Source organism: Typopeltis vanoorti, chromosome 22 (assembly GCF_054136105.1).
Source record: "Typopeltis vanoorti isolate ZY-2024b chromosome 22, IOZ_Tvanoo_1.0, whole genome shotgun sequence".
Classification (NCBI taxonomy): Eukaryota; Metazoa; Arthropoda; class Arachnida; order Uropygi; family Thelyphonidae; genus Typopeltis; species Typopeltis vanoorti.
The window spans coordinates 1,962,402-1,990,241 of record NC_143570.1 but is presented as its reverse complement, the minus strand read 5'-3'; the positions used below and the strand labels follow the sequence as shown (position 1 = coordinate 1,990,241).

Below are 27,840 nucleotides of genomic sequence, written 5' to 3'. Positions count from 1 at the left end.
TTAATAATGCAGTCATTGGATACAAAACGCACTCAATTTATGTAAAGCAAAAAGATCAACACGAGAATATAAACTTGAAATCAGTTTGAATTACGTTTGAGATATTCGATATCATGCAGACACTCCAGAAATGCTAATTTTACAAATAAAATTCTACAAAAGAGTTGCAAACTAACATGCCATATAGTTTTGTGAAAATGCGACCACTTGACACGGAAGCGGCATATACACTAAAGCTAGTTCCTGGCAGTGGTTTATGCATGTAGACATTGCTGGTGCAAACATGTTAAAGACAGAAATGTATATTACTGTTTTCTTTGTATTTATTAGGAAAATAGTATTAAATCATCAATGCAATAGAGAAGCAGCTACCATAACTTTAACTACTAGTTACTGTAACATTAGTTGGTAATAAAAAAAAAAAGCTACTTTTTCTATAGATTTTTTTTCTTTTGTTGCAAATATTACAGGCATTCTTAATTCATAGCTAACTTGTATATGTAATGTTTTGCTGAAATGTGTAAACAAATAGTAGTTGAATAATATCAGTCTCTTAAAAGATGGTTCTGAAATAGTCCTGATATGCAAATTTCACAAAAACTGATTAGTGAAAATACTGCACATTTCATTGTAGCCTATATTTGTGCTAATACCAAAGAAAAAGTGCAAAAAAAAAAGAAGTAATAAACATAATCAATAAAAACTGACAATCATTTTATTACCAGGCTAGCTAACATGAAGATGATAAACATTTAAAAAATTAATATTTTAAATATTGATCATCTTCATGTTAGCTAGCCTAGTAATAAACATGATATATACATGATAAACATGATTTTTGCTTTAATAAGCAAACATCGTCATTTACTAAAATAAGGCGCCAAAAGGCTTCAGTTCGGCAATGCAAAAATTATAAAAATCAAGTAGATATTAGATCCAGCATTATTTCAAAGCCGAATGTAGAAGCTATGAAAGTTTCATAAAAATAAGTTGACCAGAGAGCTTACAGGAATATGCCTGCCGGCATTTACGAGTCGCCCTAGCACGGACCACTTTAGAAAACATGCATGCTGCCCAGGCATTCATATATTTGCTTTCTAATTTGGTCCATTTTTTAAGGTTTCACTTTGAAAATGTTTCAGTGAAACCTTAAAGAGTGGACTGAATTAGAAAGCAAATATATGAATGCCTGGGCAGCGTGCATGTTTTCTAAAGTGGTCCATGGTAGGGCGACTTGTAAATGTCGGTGGATGTATTCTCGTAAGCTCTCTGGTCAACTCATTTTTATGAAACTTTCATAGTTTCTACATTCGGATTTGAAATAATGCTGATCTAATATCCACTTGATTTTTATAAAAAATCATAATTTTTAAGGAAAGAAAAAATGGCCCTATATTTGGAAAAACATTTTTTCCCAATTTTTTTTTGGTATGCACAAATATGGCTGTGACAAAATTTACAGTATCACCACCAATCATGTTTTTGTAAAACTGACATCAATCAATGAATCATCACAGTATTAGAAAGCTTTTTTTTTTTTTTACAAACTGTTGTTTGCTCACTTGGAAAGAAATAATTAAGAAATAATTTATTCCTCTTTTATAAAGTGTTGTCAATTACAGAAATTAAATGGCATTTAATCTGCAAATATGGCAAGTTGCCAGCATTAACTGCCATTTGTGCACTATGGGGAAAAAACTTCCCATTTCATAGTGCAAACTTAGTTTGCTGCTACTTCTCCTAAAATTCACATAATCGACACACAATAGTGCCACTTTAGCACATACTCAGGCATCACAGGAAAGAGTCATTCCAGGGGCCTTCTGTTATGAAAAAAAAAAAAAAATCTACAATCTGAAGATGCAGCTTCCCAAGCTATTTGGATAACACAGAATTATCTGCATTCAAGAATGTCTAAGAAGAGCTAATTTAGAGTTAAACAGAACAGAAGTAAGATTAGCAAAATAAGTGTATGAAGCAAAACAAAAATTTAATTTACGCCAAAATGAAGTTCACCCCCCACACACATATAAGGAAACTAATAGTGTTGTCCTTTACTGATACTTTCCTGCAGCATGACAAAATCTTACACAAACTATACAGTACAGCATATAAAATAGTCTTACCTGACTTTTAATATCTATTTCAATAAGTGAAGAAAGCTTCTGTATAAATGGTTTCACATAACCTGTAAAAAAAAAAAAAAAGCATTAGATATTGACTTATTTTAACAACTAATTATTTTTAATATCATTAGAAGTATTTAATAGAGGATCTCAAAATGATATGTTCGAAATTGCATTTTAACAAAAAATGAATTTCATTGCCTGGTATAAGACTACCCTCTCTTTATTAAGTTTTGAGGTGGGTTGAAAAAAATTGATGTTACCTTACATATACAAGTAGCCAAAAGGTGCTCGACGAATGCCTTTTGGCTATTTCTACATGAGATATATATATGACTTCTGATTTACTTCAACCTTAGTATCTCTCCTGGGTCTGGCTCCCATTGATGAGACCTTGATAAAGGTCGAAACCAGGCTGGGTAGTGGTCCTTCCCATTATGCATAGCATTTTACACGCCTGAAAGATGGGGGGGGGGGGGGGCTTTGTATCATGGGATATTGTCACTTTTTTTGTCTTACGAGCCTGGAACTCGGGGGGGGGGGCACCATAGGCGCCATGGGGGACTGAGCCTCCCCTAGTGTGTGTGTATATATAGAGCACAATATTTCAGATTGACCAAACAATTGGCATGTCCAAGTTCTAACCCAGAGTACATATTTCAGCCTTTCTGTAGGTAGGATTTGCATAATATATATATGTTCAATAATTTTAATGACTTAAATGCCTGAGATAATTAAGAATAAAAGATTAATACAGACAACAACTAGTTTTGTTGGTAACCCAACTTCATCAGGTGTCAAAGTACAAAGATAATATACAAAAATGACCGACAGAAATATTACACACTAACAACAACAGAGCTATCAAAAAAACTACAGTTAAGTTCAAATATTTTTGATAGCTCTGTTATTGTTAGTGTGTAATGTTTCTGTCGGGTCTTTTTTGTATATATCTTTGTACTTTGACACCTGACGAAGTTGGCTTACCAATGAAACTTTCATTCTTAATTATCTCGGGGGGGTTTAAGTCATTAAAATTATTGAACATGTTCATAAACCGAGTCAATCTGCATACAAATAATATATATATATATATATATATATATATATATATATATATATATATATATTCCTGAGCTTCTACTCGGTTGTAATGGCACATTTTAAAGAATAAATATTTAATGATTTAAACCGAGAGATAAAATATGAAGTTTTAATGAAAATGATACAACTAGTTTCAGCTTTTTACAGCCTTCTTCAGGTATCCACTAAAGGTAGAACACAGTAATAAAAATTGAAGTTACAAAAAACTGAGAATTACAGGCAAAAAATGCAATACATAATTGACATAAAAACGTTGTATTTTTCAAGTTGTACTATCTAACGCGCTATTGTTTGTTGCATGCGAGCTTGCAAGTTCTCATGAACGCCAGTATTGAACAACTGCAGCATGGCTATCAGGGATGTTGTAACTCAAATTGTTGTTCAAATGTTCAGGATTAAGGAGGATTTCCCTGGACTCCACGATTTTCCTTTCAAACTCATCACTGCAGCGAAAAATGTTTTCGGATTTATCCCAGCAAACTGAGTGACTCTGTAGACCATCATGAGGATTGTTTGAAAAAAGAACATGACTGGATAAGGCAGATGATGGGATCTTTTATAGGAGATGTTCTCTCTTATGCTCCTCTATACGAAGTTCTATACAGATTAGAGGAGCATAAGAGAGACATCTCCCATAAAAGATCACATCATCTGCCCTATCAGAGGGACGAATTCCTGATGATTGGAGTAGAGCTCTCATAGTACCCATATATAAAACGGGAAATAAAATTGAATGTGAGAATTACAGAGGTATTTCCCTACTAAGTGTTCCTGGCAAGATCTATGCAAGTATACTTGAGAAACGATTGAGAAGAATTGTGGAAGAAAAGCTGGGTGAAGAACAAGCTGGATTCCGGCCAAATACAGGCTGTCAGGATCAGATCTTCACTTTACAACAAATACTGGAGAAATCATGGGAATATAACAAAGATCTCTATTTGAGTTTTGTTGATTTGGAAAAGGCATATGACAAGGTGCCAAGAGAGAAGCTATTCAATACACTACAGTTATATGGTCAATGGGGCATTATATCAAGCAATACTTAGTCTTTATTTGAGTTGTAAGTCAGCAGTTAGAATTGAAGGAAGTACAGGAAGATGGTTTAATGTTAAATCTGGTGCGGATGATGTTATACTTCTAAATAAATCCGCTACAAGTCTGCAAGATTCTCTGACTAAATTGAATAACTGTTGTAATAGATATGGTATGAAGGTCATCACCAATAAAAAGACAAAGACAATGAAAATAGGCAGAATCATTGAAAATGTCAGCAGTGTTGTGAATGGAGAACGTGTGGAACAAGTAAAACATTTCAGCTACTTAGGCACGATTTTTAGTGAAGATGGTAAATTAAATATTGAAATAGACAACAGAATCAGCAAAGCTGGTATGGTGGGAAGTCAATTGAATAAATTCATATGGAATAAGAGAGAAATTAGTCTGAACACTAAATTAGCTGTATACAAGACAGTGTTCAAACCAGTATTAACTTATGGATCTGAGAGCTGGGTCAGAAGTAAATAACTTGACCAAAGACTAGAGACCGCAGATATGAGAGTCCTGAGAAAGATTAGAGGCATGAACAGATGGCATCAATGGCAATATCATATTAAAAACGAGGATATTAGGAAAGAACTTGACATTGTCAGCATCCAGGAATGCGTTAGCAGAGCTAATCTCAGGTGGTATGGTCACTTAAATAGAATGGGCGAAGAAAGATTAGCAAAACAAGTGTTCTCTGCCAGGTTGGCAGGAAAACAACCCAGAGGAAGGCCAAGATATAGGTGGCTTCATACAGTACAAAGTACCTTAGATGATAGAAATATAAGATCTGATAATGTTGGAGTCTTGACAATTAACAGACTGATTTGGAGGAAAATTGTAGATAGGAAGTTAGTAATGATGTAATTTTTTCATGTGGTACCATCATATCCTGTACACCCCTTGAGGGTATATGGAAGGAATTTGATGATGATATATAGTAATATAGAAAAATGGACAACAGAATATTAACTTGAGCATTACTATTAATCATGTAGGTAGAAGTGTCAGACAAAGTAATATATTATGTAAATCTGATCTGATAGAATCGATGCAAAGAAAAAAAGATCACACCATTTACTGTTCATGTGTTCTGGCACAAACTAGCCAGCCATTTCTGAAGACTGCTATTGCTATTCTATTGTACAGATGGAGAAGGCTTTTTTTAAATGTAAAGTAACAAAAAGAGAAATAGAAAAGAAAGAAAAAACAAGAAGAATACCAAAATATCCTTTCTAGTACTGCACTGGGAAGAAGTTATTGATTGTGAAGATAAAAAAGTGAACACTGCATGGAGGATCCAGCAACATTTTCTGATTCAAGTTATGTTTCATGCATAATTCAGTGAAGTGCATTTAATGACCTATTATGTGATCTGTATTTGTGAAAGCAAGAAGTAGAATTTTTAGAATACAAGGTGTAAGAATGGAAATGGCTGACTAAAGGTTTTAAGGATATGTAAATTTAGAAATATATATTTATACCACAAATGAGCTGCAAAACCATAGTAAAAATGTCAATGGTTTAATGGAATTCAGTATCACATTCCCTTTGCGTGAGTGCACATGCATGCACACTTAGTCACAATATATAGGCTCATGGAAGAATCAGGATCTGAATACAAATCCAAACAATGCTCTTCTCAAATCTTTTAAATTCAAGTCAAAGTAGTTTTATTGAAAATAAAAAAATATCCTTAACAGCTCTGACTCATTCCACCTGGTATGAAGGAAATTTTAACAGCATATCTTTCATATATGATGCAATCAAATAGAAGAAATGCTTTTCACTAAGTATTTCTGTCTTTGCTTGTCAAGTGGTCAAACAAGAGAAAAGGTGAAAAAATCATGCCATTTGTATCATACAAATATTGAGAGTTTTTTTGATGTAAAGTAACATAATAACAGAGACAAATCCTTTCTAGTACCACAATGGGAAGGAAGGAGTTACTGATGGCTAAGAAAAAAAAAGTGAATACTGGATGGAAAATCCAACAATATTTTCTGATTCAACTTACATTCTATGCTTAATTCATGTAAGCACATTTAATGATCTAGCATGTTACCTTATAGTTGTAAAAGCAAGAAGCAGAATTTTTGGAAACGAGCTGAACTCTTCTCAGTTATCTATACACACATTTTTCATTAGTGCTTTTATTGACTTGAACATTTTGGAGTACAGGCAGTCCCCGGGTTACGGATGACCCGACTTACAGCGTTCCGTACTTATGAACAGGCTCCCAAGGCATAAGGATAATTAATAATTAAATCAGTGGTTCCCAAACTGTGCACCACGAAATATTCCAATATTTTCACTGAAATAACTGCACCAACTGCTCACTGCAACTGTTAGGTAGGCCTATGTTCTGACTTTGAACCGAAAAAGTTTTGGAACCACTGAATTAAATAATTAAATTAATTCGGGAACTAGTTTCTTCTGCACATGTAAACAAATCCATATGTATAAGTTTGTTTTTACGTTCTGTTTGTTTGAATCTAAAGAAAAAGTGCAATAGTTTCTCTAACTTATTAGAGTACAGGGGTCTTATTATTATTATTATTATTACACTGTATTATTATTGCCACATATGAGCCATTATAGTATTGTTATTATTATTACGGTATATGCACTATTCATCAGGGATCCGAGTTACGTACAAATCTGACTTAAAGATGTTCTCAGGAACGTATCTCGTTCATAACCCGGGGATTGCCTGTATTTCAATGGCATGACAGTTGTTTCAAATTGTTAGTTTTCATAAGAAAACAAGCAGAAACGTTTTGATAGCAAAAATCTGAATAATACCATGGAATCCCACATTTAAAAGTTGCATTTTTCACAAGAGAACCCTCAAATGGCTTGCAAATCATGAATATAAAGAAAAATACCTCACTTAAAAGGCATCATCTTAGTGTCAAAAGCTGTTATTTATTATTTTATGTGAATTCCACATAAAGAAATAACCTGGAAACTCAAATCCTGCTGTAGAAACCAAAGCTGTTCCTTCTTCAAGCCACTTCAGACTTACAGTAAGCAAGGATAACAGAGCTCATAAATGGACCCTCCCTTGCAGAGTCACTTCAACCTCCTCACAGATGTAATGTTTCATTAAAGTGTCTGGTCTACAGATGTTTCCATGGTTACATCTCCACTGAACTGGAAATGATCATTCATCCACTGTTATCATTATCAATTTCCTGATATGTACACTCAATGGGTAGATAGGCTATTATGATAGTATTATATGATTAAGTTTACATTATCACTAATCTCCTAACAACAATTTTCCTCCAAGTTAGTCTATAACTTGTCAGTGCTCTAATATTGTGCTATCGAACATTTTGGCTTAGGCACTTGTACTTTTGACTGAATCAATCCACCTAGATCCTGGTCTTCCTCTGGGGTTTTTTCCTGCCATCTTGACATCAAACACCTGTTTTGTTAACCTTTCCACTCCCATTCTGCTTATGTGACCATCCCACCTTGATTAGCCCTCCTCACACATTCTTGAAATGCTGTCAGGTTCCTTCTTAATATCTTCATTTAAAATATGATTCTGCCACTGATGCCATCTCTCAACTTCTAAGTTTTCCTAGAACTCCTATATCTGTGGTCTCTAATCTTTGATCAAGTACTTTATTTCTAGCCCAACTCAGATCCATAACTTAAACCAAGTTTGAACGCTGCTTTGCACTCTGCTAGTTTAATTGTTTTGGCTAATTTCTCTCTTATTCCATATAAATTTATTAAACTTCCAAGCAAACCAGCTTTGCTTGGAAGTTTTTTTTTAATTTTTTTTCTATTTTCATATTTAATTTGCCACCTTCATTAAAAATTGTGCCTAAATAACTGAAATGTTTTACAAGTTCTAAAGCTTCTCCATTGAGAATGCAGTTAAAGTTTTCCATGTACCTGCCCATTTTCACAGTTTGGGTCTTTTTATATCCCACACTTATCTAGGATCATCAGCTTTGTTTTACTGACACAACATCTTGAATACAAAAGTCAAAACTTTTTCCATTCTATTCTTCCAAGGAGTTCATTTATATCCTTTTCATTTTCTGTTATTATTACTATGTCATTATCATTATTATTAGTATCCTATCTTGATTTTTTAATTCTTGAGCTGCCTATCAATATGCATCTATTCCAGTCATAGAGCGATCTCTTGATGATTTCCTCATCATAGAGATTGAAGAATCTAGGAGATAGCATACAATCTTGCCTTACTCCTTTGACAAATAACAGACTAATTTTGAAAAATATTACTCATAGGGTGTTGGTAATGTAGTAAAATTAATTTAACCCAAATAATACTATCACAATAACCTGTATATCTGGTACATATCAGGAATTTGGTAATGATAACAAGACCATTCTGGCTGGATGGAATGTAACGTAATTTGGTTTTAACAGGATAATTTTAGTAGAAAACACCTAAAAATGATAGTAACTGTCTGCTTGGGTGGAATGAAATTTTATAATCTAGATTTTTTTTATTAAATTTTGTTGAATATTTCATTTTTGGTTTTAAATGGATCACTTTCAGTGGTAAAATCAAGTCATGTAATTTGAAGTAATATAAAATAAAAGAAACACTAGTGTAAAAATAGAACATTTAATTTAGGAACAATAACTTCACTGTATACATAATTTTGTTTCATTTCATTCTCACATTGAGAGATCCTAAATACCAAATTTCATTAAATCCCATTCAGCTTGAGTGATATTGCTCTTATAATCTAGAAACTTCTTTTACTAATAAAAAGTCCAATTATAACAAAACCACTATAATTTATCAACCAATCTGGAATACAGGACTGAAATTATTGTACTCTAGCATATGATCAAACACACATTACATTAGCCACCACATATGAGGTTTGTCTGGGAAATTCCCAAACTTTTTAAATAAAAATTTTCCTGTCTAAGTTAGAAGTTATTCAGCCTTGTCATCTTCAAAATACTCTTCTCCACTTTGTATACACTGTTGCCAGTGTTTCTTCCACCTTTTTAAACATTTCCGGAATGCTTCATTTGTGATGCTGTGCAGTTCTGCTAGCGATTTTTCTTTATCCAGTATCGACTCAAAACGTCAGCCGTTCAACATCAATTTGAGGAATAAAAAAGTCTGCTGGTACGAGGTCAGGCGAGTAAGCAGGCTGTGGACAACTGTTGTTTTGTGTTTTGCCAAAAATTGACAGACTAGTAATGATGTGTGCAGTAATGATGGGTGCATGAAGCTTCCATTGGTTTTTCCTCCAAGCATCAGGCCTTTCTATTCTGATAGCCTCACGAAGACATTGCATTATCTAAAGATAATACTCCATGTTCACTGTCCTGCCTTGTGGAAAAAATTCATAGTGAACCATGTCCTCAGAATCTAAAAACACCGGCATCATCACTTTGTTGATTGACTGCACTTGTCTTGCCTCTTTGGGTCGTGGTGATCCTTTTGACACCCACTGTGATGATTGAGCTTTTATTTCATCATCATAGCAGTAAACCAAAGTCATTCCTGGTAATGATGTTTTTTTTTTAAAAAGTTTTCATCCTCATAAGCTTGACGGAAAAGTTCTTGGCTCAGCTCACATCAACTCTAATTTGTTTTTGAACATCAGTCAAAGAGCGAGGCACAATTTCAGTCAATGCATAAAAGTATTTACTTTTTTATTAGCATTATTTCAAAGCCAAATATAGAAACTATAAAAGTTTCATATGAAATTTGTACGATTTTTCTATATTTTTTGAAATAATGCTGGATTTAATATCCACTTAATTTTTATATTGCCGAAGTGAAGCCTTTTGGCTCTTATTTCCAGTAAATACTTTTTTTGCGCCAACCAAGAGTTCACTTATGACAAATACACCTCCCTGATTTCAAGTTCCTTAGTACTGAAAGAGAGTTTTTGCTCTCTTAGGTTTCTGCCTGGTCTCTGATGAAAACCAACCAGTTTGAACCAGCTGTCAGGCCAGTGAAACTTTATCAAAATGGACCAATAGAAGGGAATATATGGATGCTTGGGAATAGTGATTATCTCTCCTATAAGATTTGGCTAGGGCAACTCGTAAATGCTGGCAAGTGTATTCCTGTAAGCTCTCTGGTCAAATTTTGTATGAAACTTTTATAGTTTCTATATTCAGCTTTGAAATAATGCTGGATTTAATATCCACTTAATTTTTATAATTGAAGATTTTCATATAAGCAATTACATTGAACACTCCTTCACACAAACTAAGGTACGTGAATTCTGATTATTTCATTTCAAAAGGAAAATACAAACAAATAGAAGGGACAGCCATGGCTCCACTCCCCCCCCCCCCCCCCCCATGGTAACTACTTCATGATGGAGACCTCTGAAGAGAAAGCTTTAAACCTGGCTGTTTGGTTATGCTATGTACATAATATGTTCTTCATTTTCCCACATGGCCTGGATACTGTAAACATTTTTTAACATATATTAACACCCAACATTCCAGGAACCAGTTCATCATCATAAGAAAGAAAAACAACAACAGTCTCCTCTTCTTCAACACTGATCTGATGCATACCTGAGAACACAACCCCCCCCCCCCACACACACACAGTAGATACAGTCACAAACAGTCACTCCCCTTGCCAAACAGTATGAGATTAGTAAAACCCTATATAGAAAAATGAATTAGTTCTGATAACAGAGCCATCATTGCTGAACTTGACCACATTCTGAACTTCTTTGCCAATAATTATGATCCTTACCAAATCCCTAAAATAGGAAAACTCCCACCCTTCCTTCCAGATCAGAGATTACATCAAAACTATTGTCATTTCATATATCCAAGGCACATTTGAAAAACTATCAAAATTCCTAAAAAAAAAATGCACTTTACCACCACTTACAGACCATATAAAAAATTGGCATTCCTTATCTGCTCCACCAAAGCCCAGCCACAGTCCCTAGACCTGATATGCATTTACCAGGTTTCTTGCAGTTGTAAACTGTCCTACTAAGGCCAAACAGACAGGAGTGCCAACATCAGAAATGATGAACACAAGGACTACGTCCAGTTCCACTATTATGGCTCCCACTTGCTACCCGTGCTGCTTGGGACATTTACCACAAGATATGGTAGAAGTATGCCACTCTACATCATTGGAGCAAATGCATAAAACTGCCCCAAATTTGGGAAGCAATCATCCTCTGAGCTTTAGCTAAACAGTCAAGAACATCCATTTCGGTCCACTAGATGACACTATTTAGCACTTGAGTTTCCCCTTTGGTAGCCATGCTTCAGTCTTATTTACCTGGTGCAGTGTCTGCATGTATATATACTGTACTGTTTTTCTCTGATGATGGCAATTTGACTGTGTTGAAATATTAATTTTATTGTAAGTAATGTTTAGTCTTCGAGGGATGTCCAGAAAGTAATTTCCGATGGGCTGTCAGAGAAACAAAACTATACTTACAAAAAAAACTTTAGTGGAAATTAAAGTAGACATCTTTCACTAATTTTCTACATAATTTCCGCCATTTTCAGGCACTTATCATAACGAGACACCAAGAGTTATATATCTTCGTTGTAGAAGGTTGCTGCCTATGACGCAAACTACGTATTGACTGCTTCTTTGACCTCGTTGTCATCTTGAAACTACCAGCCACCAAGGAATGATTTCAGATGTTTGAACAGGTTGAAAGTTGCTTGGTGCAAGGTCAGGACTATATGGGAGATGATGGAATTGTTCCCAGCCAAAGGTGGCGAGAAGTTGTTGTGTTACGCCGGCTGTGTGTGGGCAGGCGTTATCATGAATCAAAACAACGGCCCTGGTAAGCATGCCACCTCATTTATTCTGGAACGCATGATGCAGTTTCTTAGGGGGTTTGGCAGTACATACTCGTGTACTTTACATGTGGCAGGCGGTTCGATTTTCTTAGACATTATAAACACATACCAAGAAGCAAACGCACTGCGAGAATGTCTGAAAATGGCACCAATGCCTTGCTAAGGAATCAACAAACTCAGCGCGCATGTGCACCACTGCGATCACAGTGCTGCAGTGAAAATATTTAAAAATGGAACTTACTTTCTGGATGTCCCTCAAAAAAAGCAAATGCGCTGCGAGAATGTCTGACAATGGCACCAATGCCTTGCTAAGGAATCAACAAACTCAGCACGCATGTGCACCACTGCAATCGCAGTGCTGCAGTGAAAATATTTAAAAATGGAACTTACTTTCTGGATGTCCTTCGTACATTGCAATTTCTGTAAAGAATGCAGTTATGAAGATATAGGAAGATGGTTCTATATTAAATCAGGTAAAAAACAAGGGTGCTTGTGCATTCCCGCATGCATACACAATCTTCACCATTATTTATCATCTGCATCACATTATGAAGGAAAGCAGCATTATGCCTGATATCAAAATTGCAGATGTCAATCTCAACTCTTCAATTCTTCCTGCTGATATCCTACTCTTAATAAAAAAAATCCGGTACAAGTATACAGAAATCTCTAAACTGAATAAATGCTGTAACAAATTTGGTGTGAAAATTAGCAATAAATAAAAAAAAAAACTGAAAATAGGCAGGAGCTTTCAAAATATCAACTGCATCCTGAATGGAAGAAAACAAGATAAAAACATTTTAGCTATTTAAGCATAAATTTTAGCAAAGAAGGAACCAGACAACCTATGTCACATAGGTTGTCTATTTCTTATAGACCTGAGAAATGGACTAGAAATAAAGCAGTTGATCAAAGACTGGAAACCACAGATATGAGAGTTCTGAGCAAAATTAAGGGGATAAGCATATTGGGTGCTTAAGGGTCAAACTGTATAACTGAGAGGAGACTTCCACATAGCCTTTAAAGGAATGCAGAGAACTGACCAGGACTTCTGACCTAATGTCCAATCCTCACCTTCTCGTGGTGCACCCTGTTGGGTATTTACTTGGATACTGAACGAACGAGGATGGGCTGGCAATTTGGGATTTAGCCGACCAAATTGTATTCTTATTGGCTAAACCAAAATTAAAAATGATGGTACAACATGACAAAATTTCATGGTGGCTGGGGCGTCGCCCAGTTAAACAAGGCCCCGTTGTTTTCGCCAGGGAACCAGGGCGAAAAGTCAGCTACGGGAACAAATCTGAAAACACACCCCAACTCAATATCACCCGAGTTAAAGATCGGTACAATCAACGTAAGAAGCCTGAATGGCAAAGAATGGAGCTAGCTGAGGAATTAGATAAGTACCAGATTGATATAATAGGGGTGACTGAAACAAAAAAAAACCAAAACTGGTGATATCTTTCTGAGCAATAAATACAAAATGTTATATTCAGGCAATGACAATCAAGGAAAAGAAAGAGTAGCCATAGTATTCAACACAAAATACGAGGCTAATCTTCTTGAATGGCAGTCAGTCTCAAGTAGAGTAATGTGGGCAAATATGAGAATGGGGAACTGGACAATGAGACTTATTTGTGCCTATGGTCCCACAGAAGGTTCTACTAAGGTAGACGTGGAGGAATTTTTTGAGGCTTCAGAAAAAGCCACTGACACAATGAAAAATTGGTCCTTGTTGGGGATCTAAATAGCAGAGTAGGAAATGATTGTGAGACATACAAAAATATTTTTGGAAAATTTGGAGAAAAGAGCAAAGCTAATAATAATGGCAAATACCTGTTGGATTTCTGCTCAGCACATGGACTGGTTATTACTAACACCATGTTCTAACATAAAAATGTGCACAAATTCACATGGAGAGAAGAGGCTAGGAATAAGAAAAGTCTCATTGACTATGTTATTGTTGATAGTGATGTTTTCTCCCTGGTGCAGGACACCAGAGTGTACAGAGGATTTGATATTGGAAGTGATCACTATCTAGTCTTGAGCAAGATAAAATTGAATTTCATAATGAAAAGAATAACATGTAAGAAAGTTTTAAAGCGAATAAAAGTTGAGCAGCTCTCAGATGTGAACTGTAGACTAAAATACACAAAGATTATTGAAGAAAAAATGAAAGAGTTTGAGAACATGAATAAAACCTTGGAGATTCAGTGGCAAACTCTGAAGAAAACATTGATTGATTCTGCCAGAGAGGCATGTGGTGAGGTTGTCTGTAAGGATAAAAAAATCAGAACTCCCTGGTGGACACAGGAAGTTAAAGAGGCAGTGAAGGAAAAGAAGAAAGCATATCAAAAGTTCCTGGCAAATAAGTCAGCATTTACTCTTACAGAATACAGAGACAAATGTAAGAAAGCTAAACAGTGTGTAAAACTAGCTAAACAAAAGTCATGGGAGGACTTTGGCAAGAATATAGAATATAAATATCAAGAAGGTGGCAAAATATTCTGAAGGTTGTTGAAGAAGCTTAGGAATGGAGGAAAGAGTGCTGTAAAAGGAGCTAGAGATGATAAAGGTGACATGAAAACGGGAGAAAAAGATATCCTTGAAGTATGGAGTAATTACTTTGAAAAACCTCTAAATGAAACAAGCAGTGATGACAGCACAGTGGTAAAAAACACTGACCAGGCATGCAGTCAGGAATACATATCCATACTTGAAGTAGAAAAAGCCGCCAAAGGCTTGAAATGTGGAAAGGCAGCAGGAGTAGATGATATTCGACCAGAAAGGCTGAAGTATGGTGGTGTGAGAGTCTTACAGTGGCTGCACTGCATGGTTCAGAAGGCCTGGACAGAGGGATGAATTTCCGATGATTGGAGAAGAGCTCTCATAGTACCCAGATATAAAAAGGGAAATAAAACAGCATGTGAGAATTACAGAGGTATTTCTCTACTGAGTGTTCCTGGCAAGATCTATGCAAGTATACTTGAGAAATGGTTGAGAAGAATTGTGGAAGAAAAGCTTGGTGAAGAACAAGCTGGATTCAGGCCAAATAGAGGCTGTCAGGATCAGATCTTCACTTTACGATAAATAGTCGAGAAAGCATGGGAATATAACAAAGATCCGTATTTAAGTTTTGTCGATTTGGAAAAGGCATATGACAAGGTGCCAAGAGAGAAGCTATTCAATATGCTGCAGTTATATGGTGTCAATGGGGCATTATATCAAGCAATACTTAGTCTTTATTTGAGTTGTAAGTCAGCAGTTAGAATTGAAGTACAGGAAGATGGTTTAATGTTAAATCTGGTGTGAGACAAGGATGTACATTATCCCCTCTGTTATTCATTATCTATATGGATCACATTATGAAGGAAAGTAGTATTAAACATGATATCAAAATTGGAGATGTTAATGTCAGCTCTTTGCTTTATGCGGATGATGTTATACTTCTAAATAAATCTGTTACAAGATTGCAAGATTCTCTGACTAAATTGAATAGCTGTTGTAGAAGATATGGTCAGCAATAAAAAGACAAAGACAATGAAAATAGGCAGAATCATTGAAAATGTCAACTGTGTTGTGAATGGAGAACCTGTGGAACAAGTAAAACATTTCAGCTACTTAGGCACGATTTTTACTGAAGATGGTAAATTAAATATAGAAATAGACAACAGAATCAACAAAGCTGGTATGGTGGGAAGTCAATTGAATAAATTCATATGGAATAATAGAGATATTAGTCGGAACACTAAATTAGCTGTATACAAAACAGTGTTCAAATGTTCAAACTTATGGATCTGAGAGCTGGGTCAGAAGTAAAACACTTGACCAAAGACTAGAGACCGCAGATATGAGAGTCCTGAGAAAGATTATAGGCGTGAACAGATGGCATCATCGGCAATATCATATTAAAAACGAGGATATTAGGAAAGAACTTGACATTGTTAGCATCCAGGAAATGCATTAGCAGAGCTAATTTCAGGTGGTATGGTCACTTAAACAGAATGGGTGAGGAAAGATTAGCAAAACGAGTGTTCTCTGCCAGGTTGGCAGGAAAATGACCCAGAGGAAGACCAAGATATAGGTGGATTGATACGGTCCAAAGTGCCTAGACGATAGAAATATAATATCTGATAATGTTGGAGTCTTGACAAGTAACAGACTGATTTGAGGGAAAATTGTAGATAGGAAATTAATATTGATGTAAATTTTTCATGTAGTACTATCATATCCTGTATACCCCTTGAGGGTACATAGCAGGAATTTGATGATGATGATGCATATAGCATCAGTGGCAGTATTAGATTTAAAATAAAGATATTAGGAAAAAATTGACACTGTTAGCATACAGAAATGTTTGAGCAGAGTTAATCTCAGACGGTCTGATCACTTACATGGAATGAGGGAAAGAATGTTAGCAAAACAATTGGTTGATGCAAAGAACAAACCTATAGGGGAGACCAATATCTAGGTGAATAGATGCAGTTAGAAGCACCTTAGAAGACCAAAATATAAGATCTGACAATAGTAGAGGCAACACAGATAACCAACTAATTTGGCAGAAAGTTTTAGATTAGTAATAAGGAAAAAATTTTGTAGTACTACTATAGTATCCTACAGACCTTTTGAAGATTCTTGATATGCATCCTCAAGAGGTCTGTAGGATACTATAGATGAATATTTCCATTTTTTTGCAAAAGCTCCATGATGTTTGTGAAAATACTTAGTATTCAAGCTCTATAGAATTGACAATACTTTTACAAAAATTTGAGCTTTTATGTTGCTTTCACCCACAAAAAGTTATTTGGAAACCTATAGTACATTTTGTACTGTCTGCACAGTTAGCCTAGTGGCTATGCGCTTCGCAACCATATGCCTGGGGAAGTAGTGTACTAGGTTCGATTTCCATTGACGACGTGAGGAGCTTAAGGATCTTTCTCAGCCATAGCCAAGTTAGCCAGTCATGGGTGTGGACAGCAGGGTTTTCCTCCCCAGTTTATCTGAGGTTTTTCATCCTGCAAGCAGGCAAATCAGCCCTGTGAACATGCACTGCTACAATCAAAAATACATTTCCTCCTCAGTGGCAGGCCGGCTGGGGGTTATACTAACAAAAGTCATATCTACGTAAGACACAAACCCTGCAATGGAAGCAGGAAAAAATGAGCACAGGAAGAAGATAGTACATTTTGTACTGTGGGTCGACTAAGGATTTTTTTTCTTCTATTTTATAAATTTTATATATATATATATATACACATTAGTTTTACATTGTCTGGAAACCCTGTTCTAAAAAGACTAATATATGAAATATCCAAATGAAATAAATAAATATATATGGAAAGAAAACAAGACTAAATCTGGAACTTTTTCATGCCTCTGTTAATTTTATTATTTACTTTATCTCCATAAAGAGATTGTTTTACACCAAATGTTCATTAATTACACAAGAGTTCAATTCCAATTGGTGCAATGACTTTTATTTCTTTTAGAATCCAGAAAATCACTGACTCAAGACCAAATAAAAAAAAATACATACAAAACTAATAACTAAAACTATTTGGACCCAAGGCCTTCTAAAATAAAAATATACTTTAAAATTATATATAATATAGATAATACTATATAATACTTTAGAATTATTATACACTAAATATAACAGTATTATATATAATACTATATAATAAGATAAAATAAATTTAAGATAATACTATATACTAAAAATATACTGGAAAAAGCCTGAGTTCAATTCTCATTGTGATGGGAGGAATCTTTATATGGACTTTTTAATTGAAGGCGAGTTAGCCGATCTCATATGGAGGTAGCAGGGTTTTTTCTCCTGGAAATTCGGGTTTTTCATCCTGCATACAGACAAAAAATACTTGTTGTGGTGGTGGTGAGTGGTAGATGGCGCTGATGTAGTTGATTGGTAGTAGAGGTTCAGTAATGGTGGAGACGGAGAGTTGTACAGTGGGTGTCCCCTAGCAATGAGTCTTCGGACTCCTTGAAGGTGTCACGAATAATAATAATAATACTTGAGAGTCTATTCAGGAATCATATATATATTCCAAATGTCTCTAAGATCACCTTTATCTTAGAGCATAAATTCACTCTCTCTCACTCTGATTCATTCCATTAATAGTTTAACATAAATCAGTCTATCAGTCTGAGCATTTTGTTTTCCATAATGAATTCCTACAAACAATAAATGTTCATTAGAGTCAGTTCTTTATTAGGCCTTTATTTTCAAAATATAAAACTTCTTATTAACTTCCCTGGGACTATGCAGCGTTTCCTTATTTAGCATGAATTGTTGCATTCATTCTCACTGTTTCACTGGAGTATAAATATTCTTACCTCAGGCAGTTTTTTTACAAGACAGACAAATCATAAACTCATTACCAGAGAAAAACAGTTTCCTTTATAAGCACTGCATCAAAGTAGAACTCTTCATTAAAGCCACTTTACAAGTTTCATATTCTTTTAATTACGACTTGTTCTGATAAATCAATATCACTGGCATCCTTGTGACAGAAGGCAAAACTTTTTGTACAGTCTTTGTTGACTGTTGACCGACAAACTTGTTGACAGTCTCACCGATCCAGTCAAATAATTCACCATGTTACGATTCCCCTTTCAGAATCCACTGTTAATATATATTCCAAATGTCAAGTTTAGTTAAAAACTTCCTAAAACAAAATTCTCTGATCTGAGTTCTTAAACTTCCATTCTCTGCCTACTTGTTTTTCTCATTTTCCAGATACCAAACACTTTCTGTCAGCTGTCAATCACCCATCAATCTCCTTGGTGAGCATGCACACTACATGTAAATGGCAAGCGAGAAGTTACTTATAATGGCTGACACATTGTCTCCATTACCGTAAACAGAATGTCTTCCCAAACCACAATAAATATCTCAACACTTAACAATTTTATATTACAATAAAGAAGAGTAAAAATTATTACAGACTATCAGAATCTAGTAAGTATATCAATTTTCAAATGATTTACATTTCATTTTGACAATAATAATATCAATAACGGCACATCACAAATGCCAATATACGTATTACGAAACCAAAACTGATAATATATTAGAATACAGAAACAATTGTAAAAAGATTCACAATTATAAATTATGATTATTTTTGCACCTCCAATAAATAGGGAGGTGGTCTTCCACTGATCATGATATTCATCTACCACCTGAAGACAGTCAGTCACAAACAAACCACAACCAGTTGGTTGGGGAGCATTTAGCTAACCACTCAGCCAACTAGGTTAGCAAAATCAAAGTATCAGAGTGTACCAAAAGGTTGTAGTGCAATTCATGAAACTGATAGTTTGGGCTCAGATGCCACTAACGGACATCATTTGTCAAATTTTCCCAAAAGAAGTAATCTGATTCAAACCAAAATCGAAACAGAAGGACATAGTTTAGTGTACCTACTTCCCAGGTACCAAATTGGGATATTTATTATTATTATTAATACACAACACATCCAGGAGTCCAAAGACTCATCGAGGGGAGGGCACATACTCCACAACTCTCTGTCTCCACCACTCAATCCACCAACTACAACTATGTTCATCATCTACACCAATGCCATCTACCGCCAGCCACCACCACCTCTAGTATTTTCACAATCACAAAATTTAGAATCCTTAAAAATTGTTTTGTAAAGATTCCAAATACTGAATTTCAATTAAATTCATCCAACCAGTCCAGGAATAACTCGAATGCAGATAGACAAAAATAAATCTATTAGATGCTTAAAGCTTTTTCCAAAATGCAACTAAAATGGTTGTTGCCTATAGTTACAAATGGTCTTTTTATGTCTATTATAAAATAAAAAGCAATACCTTCAACTGCTGCAGCTATATTCCATTGTACATCCACCATCTGAGGTTCGGGTACTATTAAACTGAAAGTGACATCAAATGTAGGTGTTGCACTTAATGACCGCATGCGATCCTTTTCTGGCTAAAGAACAGTAACAATTTTATTATGCTGTACTTTAATGGCATATACACATGACAGAACTAAAATAGCATTCAATAAATGATTTTCATATTTAAATAGAACTATTTTATGATACTCCATTCTGATTTTTAGAATTACTATTTTTAAATAGTAATTAAAATTTCTCAGATAAGAACTAATTGACTCAATAATTATAAAAAGAACAAAACATTTATTCTTCAATGGTAAAGTTATTCTGGTGGTGTAATAAATAGCTATATTTATTAACCATTAATATACACCCTCTGCCCAAAAAGAAACCAAACTTTTCGAAAATAGAAGAAACTAGTGGTGCTACATGTTGTACCTTTTTGCTGTCGAAAGCGGCAACCTTCATTAGTGTTGTGTCAACTGTTTATGATATTTGTTTCATTAGAAGTTGAGTTATAGTGCCAAGAGTGACAGTGTGTGTTTTGACAAACGGTCAGAAAATGATGGAGACAACTACCGTGTTTGAATTAAAACTTTAGTTTACTATTACTAAAATTTTACAATTCTACGTTTCGACCTTTATGTCAAGGTCATCTTCTGGAGCGTACAAATATACACAGGAAACAAGCTATACTACAATCATACTGGTTCGTTAAAGACACTGACTAACTGCTACCACAATTGTTGGCCTGACCTCTGGTGAAAAAAAAAAAAAAATCAGGCTAAAAAAGAAATTTACGTCCGCTAAGGCACTCTGTATCTATGACCACACAGAAAAAGCAATGCTTAGAGAACAGATCCAAACAGCCCGCCGAAACCTAGCTACAACACAAAATCTAGTTTCTGAATTACAATCAGAACTATCGAACTATGTTAACTCAGACATTCTACAACACCTGAAAGAATTACTGACAATTCGGCCAAGCATACCCTGGAAAAGAACAAAGAAAAACTCAAGAAAAAATTTCACAGGTTGAAACAACGGCAAAATATGGCGGCCAATCAGAGGACTTCCTCCCCGAGAAACAACAATGAACAACAAACAAGGGAGACAAGAAGCGACCAACCACCGACAAGCAAGAACCATGTGATTAACTTATCAAGCCACACCCTGAACAACGCTGAACTCACGCTGCTGAATAAAGGATTGAACTACGCAATAGCGCCTAAAAAGGTAAACAAATTAGATTTTATCTACCACATTGAAAGAGGCATCAGATCCCTACCTAACAACATAGCAGACAAAATACGACTAGAAACCAGTAATGTCCTAAATACCAAGAAAACCATACAGAACAACCTGACTAAAACAGAATTAGCAGCAATTAAATCGTTAAAAGCCAAACAAAACATAATAATAACGAAAGCTGATAAAGGCAGTGCCACTGTTATCCTTGACAGGTCAACATACATACTGCAAATGAACCAACTAGTAGCCGATAACAACACATATAAAATGGTAAATTATAACCCAACAAAGAGGATAAAGGACAAAACAGAAAAACTACTAAAGTCCGTCACTTCTTGGCCACCAGACACAGTTAAAAAACTCAAACCCCACTACGCCCGCCCCCCAGAATATATGGGATTCCGAAAATACACAAACAAAATGTGCCCCTTCGACCAACAGTGGAAGGAATAGACAGTCCCAATTACCACCTAGCCAAGAAATTAGCGGCAACACTCAAGGAGTTGGTAGGTCATTCCCCCTCCTACGTAAAAAACACACAACACTTTATAAACATAATCAAAAACATAACACTCAACAAAGATGACTTATTAGTCAGTTTTGATGTTTCTGCCCTTTTCACTAATGTCCCCATCAATGACACAATTCTCCTACTACAGAACAAATTTCCGCCCGACATTACGGCCCTCTTTGCCCACGTACTAAAGTCCGGTTACTTCGTGTGGCAAAACAAATTCTACCTACAAAAGGAAGGTACGGCCATGGGCTCACCATTATCCCCCCCCAATCGCGAACTTCTACATGGAAACTTTTGAGCAAAGGGCTCTTGATTCCGCCACGCTTCGACCGACAATCTGGCTCAGATACGTTGACAACGTGTTCGCGATCTGGCCGCATGGTCGACAAACGTTAAACACATTCCTCAGCCACCTAAACAAACAACACGAATGCATACAATTTACCATTGAAATCGAAAACCAAAATTCGCTCCCGTTCCTAGACACACTAGTTACACGTATTCCTTCAGGCAATCTATCCTTCACGGTCTACCGAAAACCGACACACACAGGCCAATATATACATGAGAATTCATATCACCACCCAGCACAAAAATATGGAGTCATAAACACCCTTAAAAACAGAGCCACAACTATTTGCTCTAACCAGCAAGCCCTGAAACAAGAACTAAAAATCATTAGTGACACATTCATAAACAATGGCTATAACAAAAATACTGTCAATAAAATACTCTATAAAACCACAACAAAAACGAATCTAGTAAAACCATAGCCATCCCATACATTAAAGGGTTATCAGAAAAAATCAACAGAATCCTATAACATTATAACCTCAATGCCACCTTTAAACCACCCACTAAACTTAAAACCATATTCAGCTCCTCTAAGGATCCTCTCCTCCCATTAGCACATCCTGGAGTCTATTGCATCCGCTGCACCTGTAACTTGCCGTGCATTGGTGAAACAGGACGGACAATCCCTATACGCAAAAAAGAACACATTAGACACATTAAATATAACCATTATGGTGAAGCAGGCCTCTCAGACCACGCACTCGACACCTTACACCAAATCAACTGGAAAAGCACCTGCTCCTTACACCGCACAAAGACATGGTACGAAAGAAAATTTAAAGAATCCTGCGAAATCCTGATAAACCACCCAAATATCAACAATAAAGATGGTATGAAAATTCCAAGGATCTGAATGGCACACATTCAGCCAACCTAATTTGAAAGATTCAACATAAGTCAGGACTCTAGCCAATCTGCTATTATTAGAAACCATTCCACTCCAACTGGCTGGAATGATGTTAATATATGTATATAGTAGACAACACAAATAATAGGACTCTAGCGTTGATGTATAATTTTTTTTTTTTTTTACCAGAGGTCAGGCCAACAATTGTGGTAGCGGTTAGTCAGTGTCTTTAATGAACCAGTATGATTGTAGTATAGCTTGTTTCCTGTGTATATTTGTACGCTCCAGAAGATGACCTTGACATAAAGGTCGAAACGTCGAATTGTAAAATTTTAGTAATAGTAAACTAAAGTTTTTATTCAAACACGGTAGTTGTCTCCATAATTTCCAAAAATGCATTCGGATCACCGTGCAAGCCTAAAAGAAAGGTCAAAAAATGAGTTTCAAACAGAGAGCTGCGATTGACTTTTGTGTTCAACTTGGTAAACGTTTTACTGAAACGCATTAAATGCTTCAAAAAAGAATACAGTGATGAATACTTATCCCGTACTCAAGTTTACAAGTGGTTTAAGCGATTTCAAAGTGGTCGTGAGATGCTTGAGGACGATGAAAAGCCGGGCAGTCCAAAAACTGGACTGAGCTAAGTTAACATCCATAAAGTGCATGATTTCATCAAAGAAAACTCTAAATTGTACGTGAGAGTGACTGAAGATGAATTGGGGCTTCCAAAATCGACTGTGCACAACATTTTGACTGAATTTGGGCCTTCGTAAATTGAATTCGTGATTTTTTCCCCACAAGTTGACCAATGACAAAAAAATGTATTGAATTGAACACTGCAAGGACCTCATTTCAAACTATCAAGAATATTTTGAAACTCATAAGGAATCAAACTTCCTTGAAAGGATCATTACTAGTGACTAAACGTGTGTTTTGAGTATGAGCCCGAAACAAAGCGCCAGAGTGCTGAGTGGAGACCACCAGAAGAGGGGCATCTGAAAAAAAGTCGCTCGGAGAAGTCCAAAGTAAAGACAATGCTGATTTGTTTCTATGATTCCAAGGGAACTATTCACAAAGAATTCGTTCCGCCTGGTCAAACGGTCAATGGCGAGTTTTATCTTGAATTTTTGAAGCAATTAATAGCGAGAATTCGTTGCATACGCATGAATATCATGATGCAGGCAGCTGGTCACTTTTGCACGATAATGCACCATCTCATCATTCGACCATTGTGAGACAGTTTTTGAGCATGAATAACACACAATAAAACACATGGAACCTCTCTCTCTTAATTCTAATTAAATCTAGGAACTTAAATTCTGTTATGCAGTCGTTACAATATCTACCTAGCTCACACAGATTTGAGTTTAATGAGTAGTGCATTGGACTCAGAAATCAGGCAAGTTATTTAAACAAGAAAACAATTTATTTAACATCAATGAAATGTACAATGGGTCAATTTTAAGTTCTAAGTAAATTAGCTTCTATGCTTCAAATTACAACTAATGACTATGTCTACAATTTAATTACTCATCATATTCAATTCTAGTAAGACCACGTGTCTATAATTTTCTCTTGTTAAACTTGGTTATACTCAGTTTAATCTTACATAACATTCTGCAGGCTTAGGCAATAGCTATAACATTGAATACACGATGTTTCACCTTAAATTTTTAACCAGACTTTCTCTCATATAAAATAAAATATCTCAACTATCAACATAAGGCCTAAAGTCCTCAAGTATCACTATAAAACAAGTCCCTTAATTAAATCACCATCACAATCTCTTTCTCTAGTTAAGCAATGGAAAGATCTTACTTGAACAGAAGTCTGTACTTTTCTGAATGATCCATGAAATCATCTCCTTCTGTTATCGTTCGATTTTAGCATTGACTCGGGTAACTCTTCTAGGGCTTATGAAATTCTTCTTTAATATCAGCGAACATCAGGAACGTGCCGGCACAGAACATCGGCATCTAATTTCTTCTAAAACAGCATATCTTAGTTGCGTTGGCCCCTCGGCAATTTTCTATCTGGAACACAGGTCTCCGATGGTGATTACAAATTATCTCCCAAGATGTTAGCAAAACTCCGCTGCTGTAGCATACATCGTAACTTTTAGGTCGTAATCCCATGTGACCTCGAAACTTCTCTCTGACCCAGGAATGGGACCAGACGAACTCGAACTCCACGAATTGCCCTCCCAGGAACTAAACTGAATCGCCGCACTGAACTCCCTTTCTCGCCATCGCAACCTGCTATTTATCTGGCTCCAATGATCTTGGGGTTCGCTTACATCATCGCCCCTTGGCTTTGGTGGTCTGCACCCGCCACCCTTCTCGATCACTGAGTTCAGACAGGAAACCCTCATGCACTGTTGACCCTCGAGGTTGCAGTTGCCCCAGGTCATTTTTAATACCTTAATCTGTCGAATTATCGGTGACTAAGAGGTTTCTTTAGACACAATCAATCTTACACTTATTTTTCTGTTCCTTTACAAAAACCTTTGAGGTGACAATATTCAGTAATATACAAAAAATATTATTTCAAAATTAAAAATATGAAAATTTCTCTATTTACCCATAAGTATTTTTAGTGAATTTTGTTTACCAGTAAAATCAGTATATAAGAGGTTTTTGAATAAAGTTCCTTGAATACACAATTTCACACTGCATCATTCCCTACAAAAAGTTTCTTGTTTCTTCCAATTATCTAGCTTTGACTCCTAAGCTAGCAAGCAGCAATTCACCATCACTCCCAAATCCTTGTCGATTCTTGTAGTACTGTGCCATCGATGTAATGCACAGCTTCTAACTTTTTAGCCATACTGTCAGTCTCGATTTAAATCATTCTGCAGGTAATATCAACATTACTTTTATATACTAACTGCCCTGCCAAATTTAACATCATTAGCAGAAAAATGGGATATTCCCTCTCAAAAAAGCTAACACTTTTTTATTTCCATATAGGGAGTAGGCGAGGCCGTTTATCCCTATCTAACTTTTAGGGCCGTTTAGCCCTATCTATCTTATTCCCTCTCAAATCATCCTTAATATCACTCAAGTAAGAGGCACATCCAGAAACTAAGTTTTGATCATGCCTACTCGCAGGAGTGAGAATGCATCTATGCAAGTGATTCACAGGAGTCAAGAAGTATCAGATCATCCCAAAAGTAATGTCATTTTCAGCATTAAGTTTTGAAAGGATATAAAAGATAAATCACTTGTTAATTTAATCAAGTATATATATTCTCCATTTGAATCAACAATGCCCTTCCAAAGTTGTGAAAGCTTTATAATGCTATTTCTATAGAATTCATGAGATTTGGAGGCAAAGAAGTTACATAGGCTCAATTTCAGTGCCTCTAATGTATCATATTGTTTTTCATTAATGAAATATTGCAAACTTCGAAATAAGTGGTAATTTGAAGGTGCAAGATCAGGAGAATATGCAGGATGTAAAAGCTTTTCCCAGCCAAGTTCCTCAATCTTGGTACAGGCGATTCCTTCATTATGAGGGCGTGCGTTATCATGGTGAAAAACAACACTCTTGAATGACAGGAGAACAACTCTTTTCTTTCAGTTTTTCATTCAATTGATCAAGTTGTTCACAGTATACTTCAGCTGCGATTCTTTGGTTTTGTAGTAAGAGTTCAAAGTGTATAATACCAGCCTTATCCACTGATCCTTAACAAAGCTTTAGCCAAAACTATAGCCTATTCCCATGAATGAACCACTGCTTTGCACTTAACATTCTTGTAATGTATCCGTTTTTCAACACCAGTTGACTACATAACTCAAAAACAGATTGTTTAGACAACCTCTCGAGAATGAAGAGCAGTGCAGATGTTGATGCTCTTTCTTCTAATGAACTGATAAACTGTTGTTCGTCAGTTCGTGAAGAACCCACTTGCCGAGCCTAGACACCATTCCAAGTTCTTGCAAATGGCGATTGTTGGTCAATGACTATGAATTAAGATCTTTTGCTAATCTTCAACAGTTACATTGCCATTTCTTACAATAGCGGCTTCCAGCATATAATTAATCGAGAGAGAGAGAGGGCACCCAGAGCGAGGGGGTCTTTCAAGCTAAAGTCCCCATGTCAAAATTTTTGGAATCACTGATGGCACTTTTGGACATTATCACCACAGACTTCTTGCACATTTTCTTTTTTTTTTTTTACAGTGCTAGCAGCATTGTTGCCTTTCTTCAACTCAGAAAGCATGATTTGCCTAATCTGCTCTTCATTTACCTTCACAATAATAAAGGGTTATTTAAACAATAACCCATGTATGATATTCTTGCAAGGTGGAATTCCTTAGAATGAGGCTGCCTTAGCATAGCAGTACTTATAAAGATTTAAAAATTCATGTTTAGACAAGCTGAGACATGTTTGAACAAGTACAGTATAAAAAAGTGACATTACTTTTGTGATGACCTGATATAAAATGGACATATTACCAGTTTTCAGTCTGTGTTTATAAGTTTGCTCTTATGTCATTAAATGAGTAAAAAACTCAAAAATCCCATGAGTTCTGAGATATGATCAGTGATATAAAATGGACATATTACCAGTTTTCAGTCTGTGTTTATAAGTTTGCTCTTGTGTCATTAAATGAGTAAAAAACTCAAAAATTCCACGAGTTCTGAAATATGATCAGTGATAAAATTTTTAAATGCCAAAAATGTTTTCCTAGTCGAAATTTACAGGCAAGTTTGCGAAGTGTATGGAAAAAAATGCTTTAAGTGAGGGAATGGTGAGAGGATGTCTGATGAAGAAAGGATGAATCCACAGGATGAAGAATGAAGTGGCCATCCAACATAAATCACTGCCAATCTGCTTGATCAGGTGAATGAGAAGATTAAAGAAAATAGAAAATTTACCATT

The 27,840-nt window shown here is 35.7% G+C and overlaps 1 protein-coding gene across 2 annotated transcripts in view; it reads right to left on the bottom strand.

Moving 5' to 3' along the window:
• Positions 1-27,840, bottom strand: part of PIG-S (phosphatidylinositol glycan anchor biosynthesis class S) — a 345,368-nt gene that overhangs the window by 172,826 nt on the left and 144,702 nt on the right. For both annotated transcript variants that reach the window (XM_090411921.1, XM_090411922.1), the window contains exons 6-7: positions 19,956-20,076; positions 2,127-2,188 (exon numbers count right to left, since the gene is read on the bottom strand). In XM_090411921.1, coding sequence (XP_090268047.1) covers positions 2,127-2,188; positions 19,956-20,076 — 183 coding nt within the window. The remainder of the gene's footprint in view (positions 1-2,126; positions 2,189-19,955; positions 20,077-27,840) is intronic.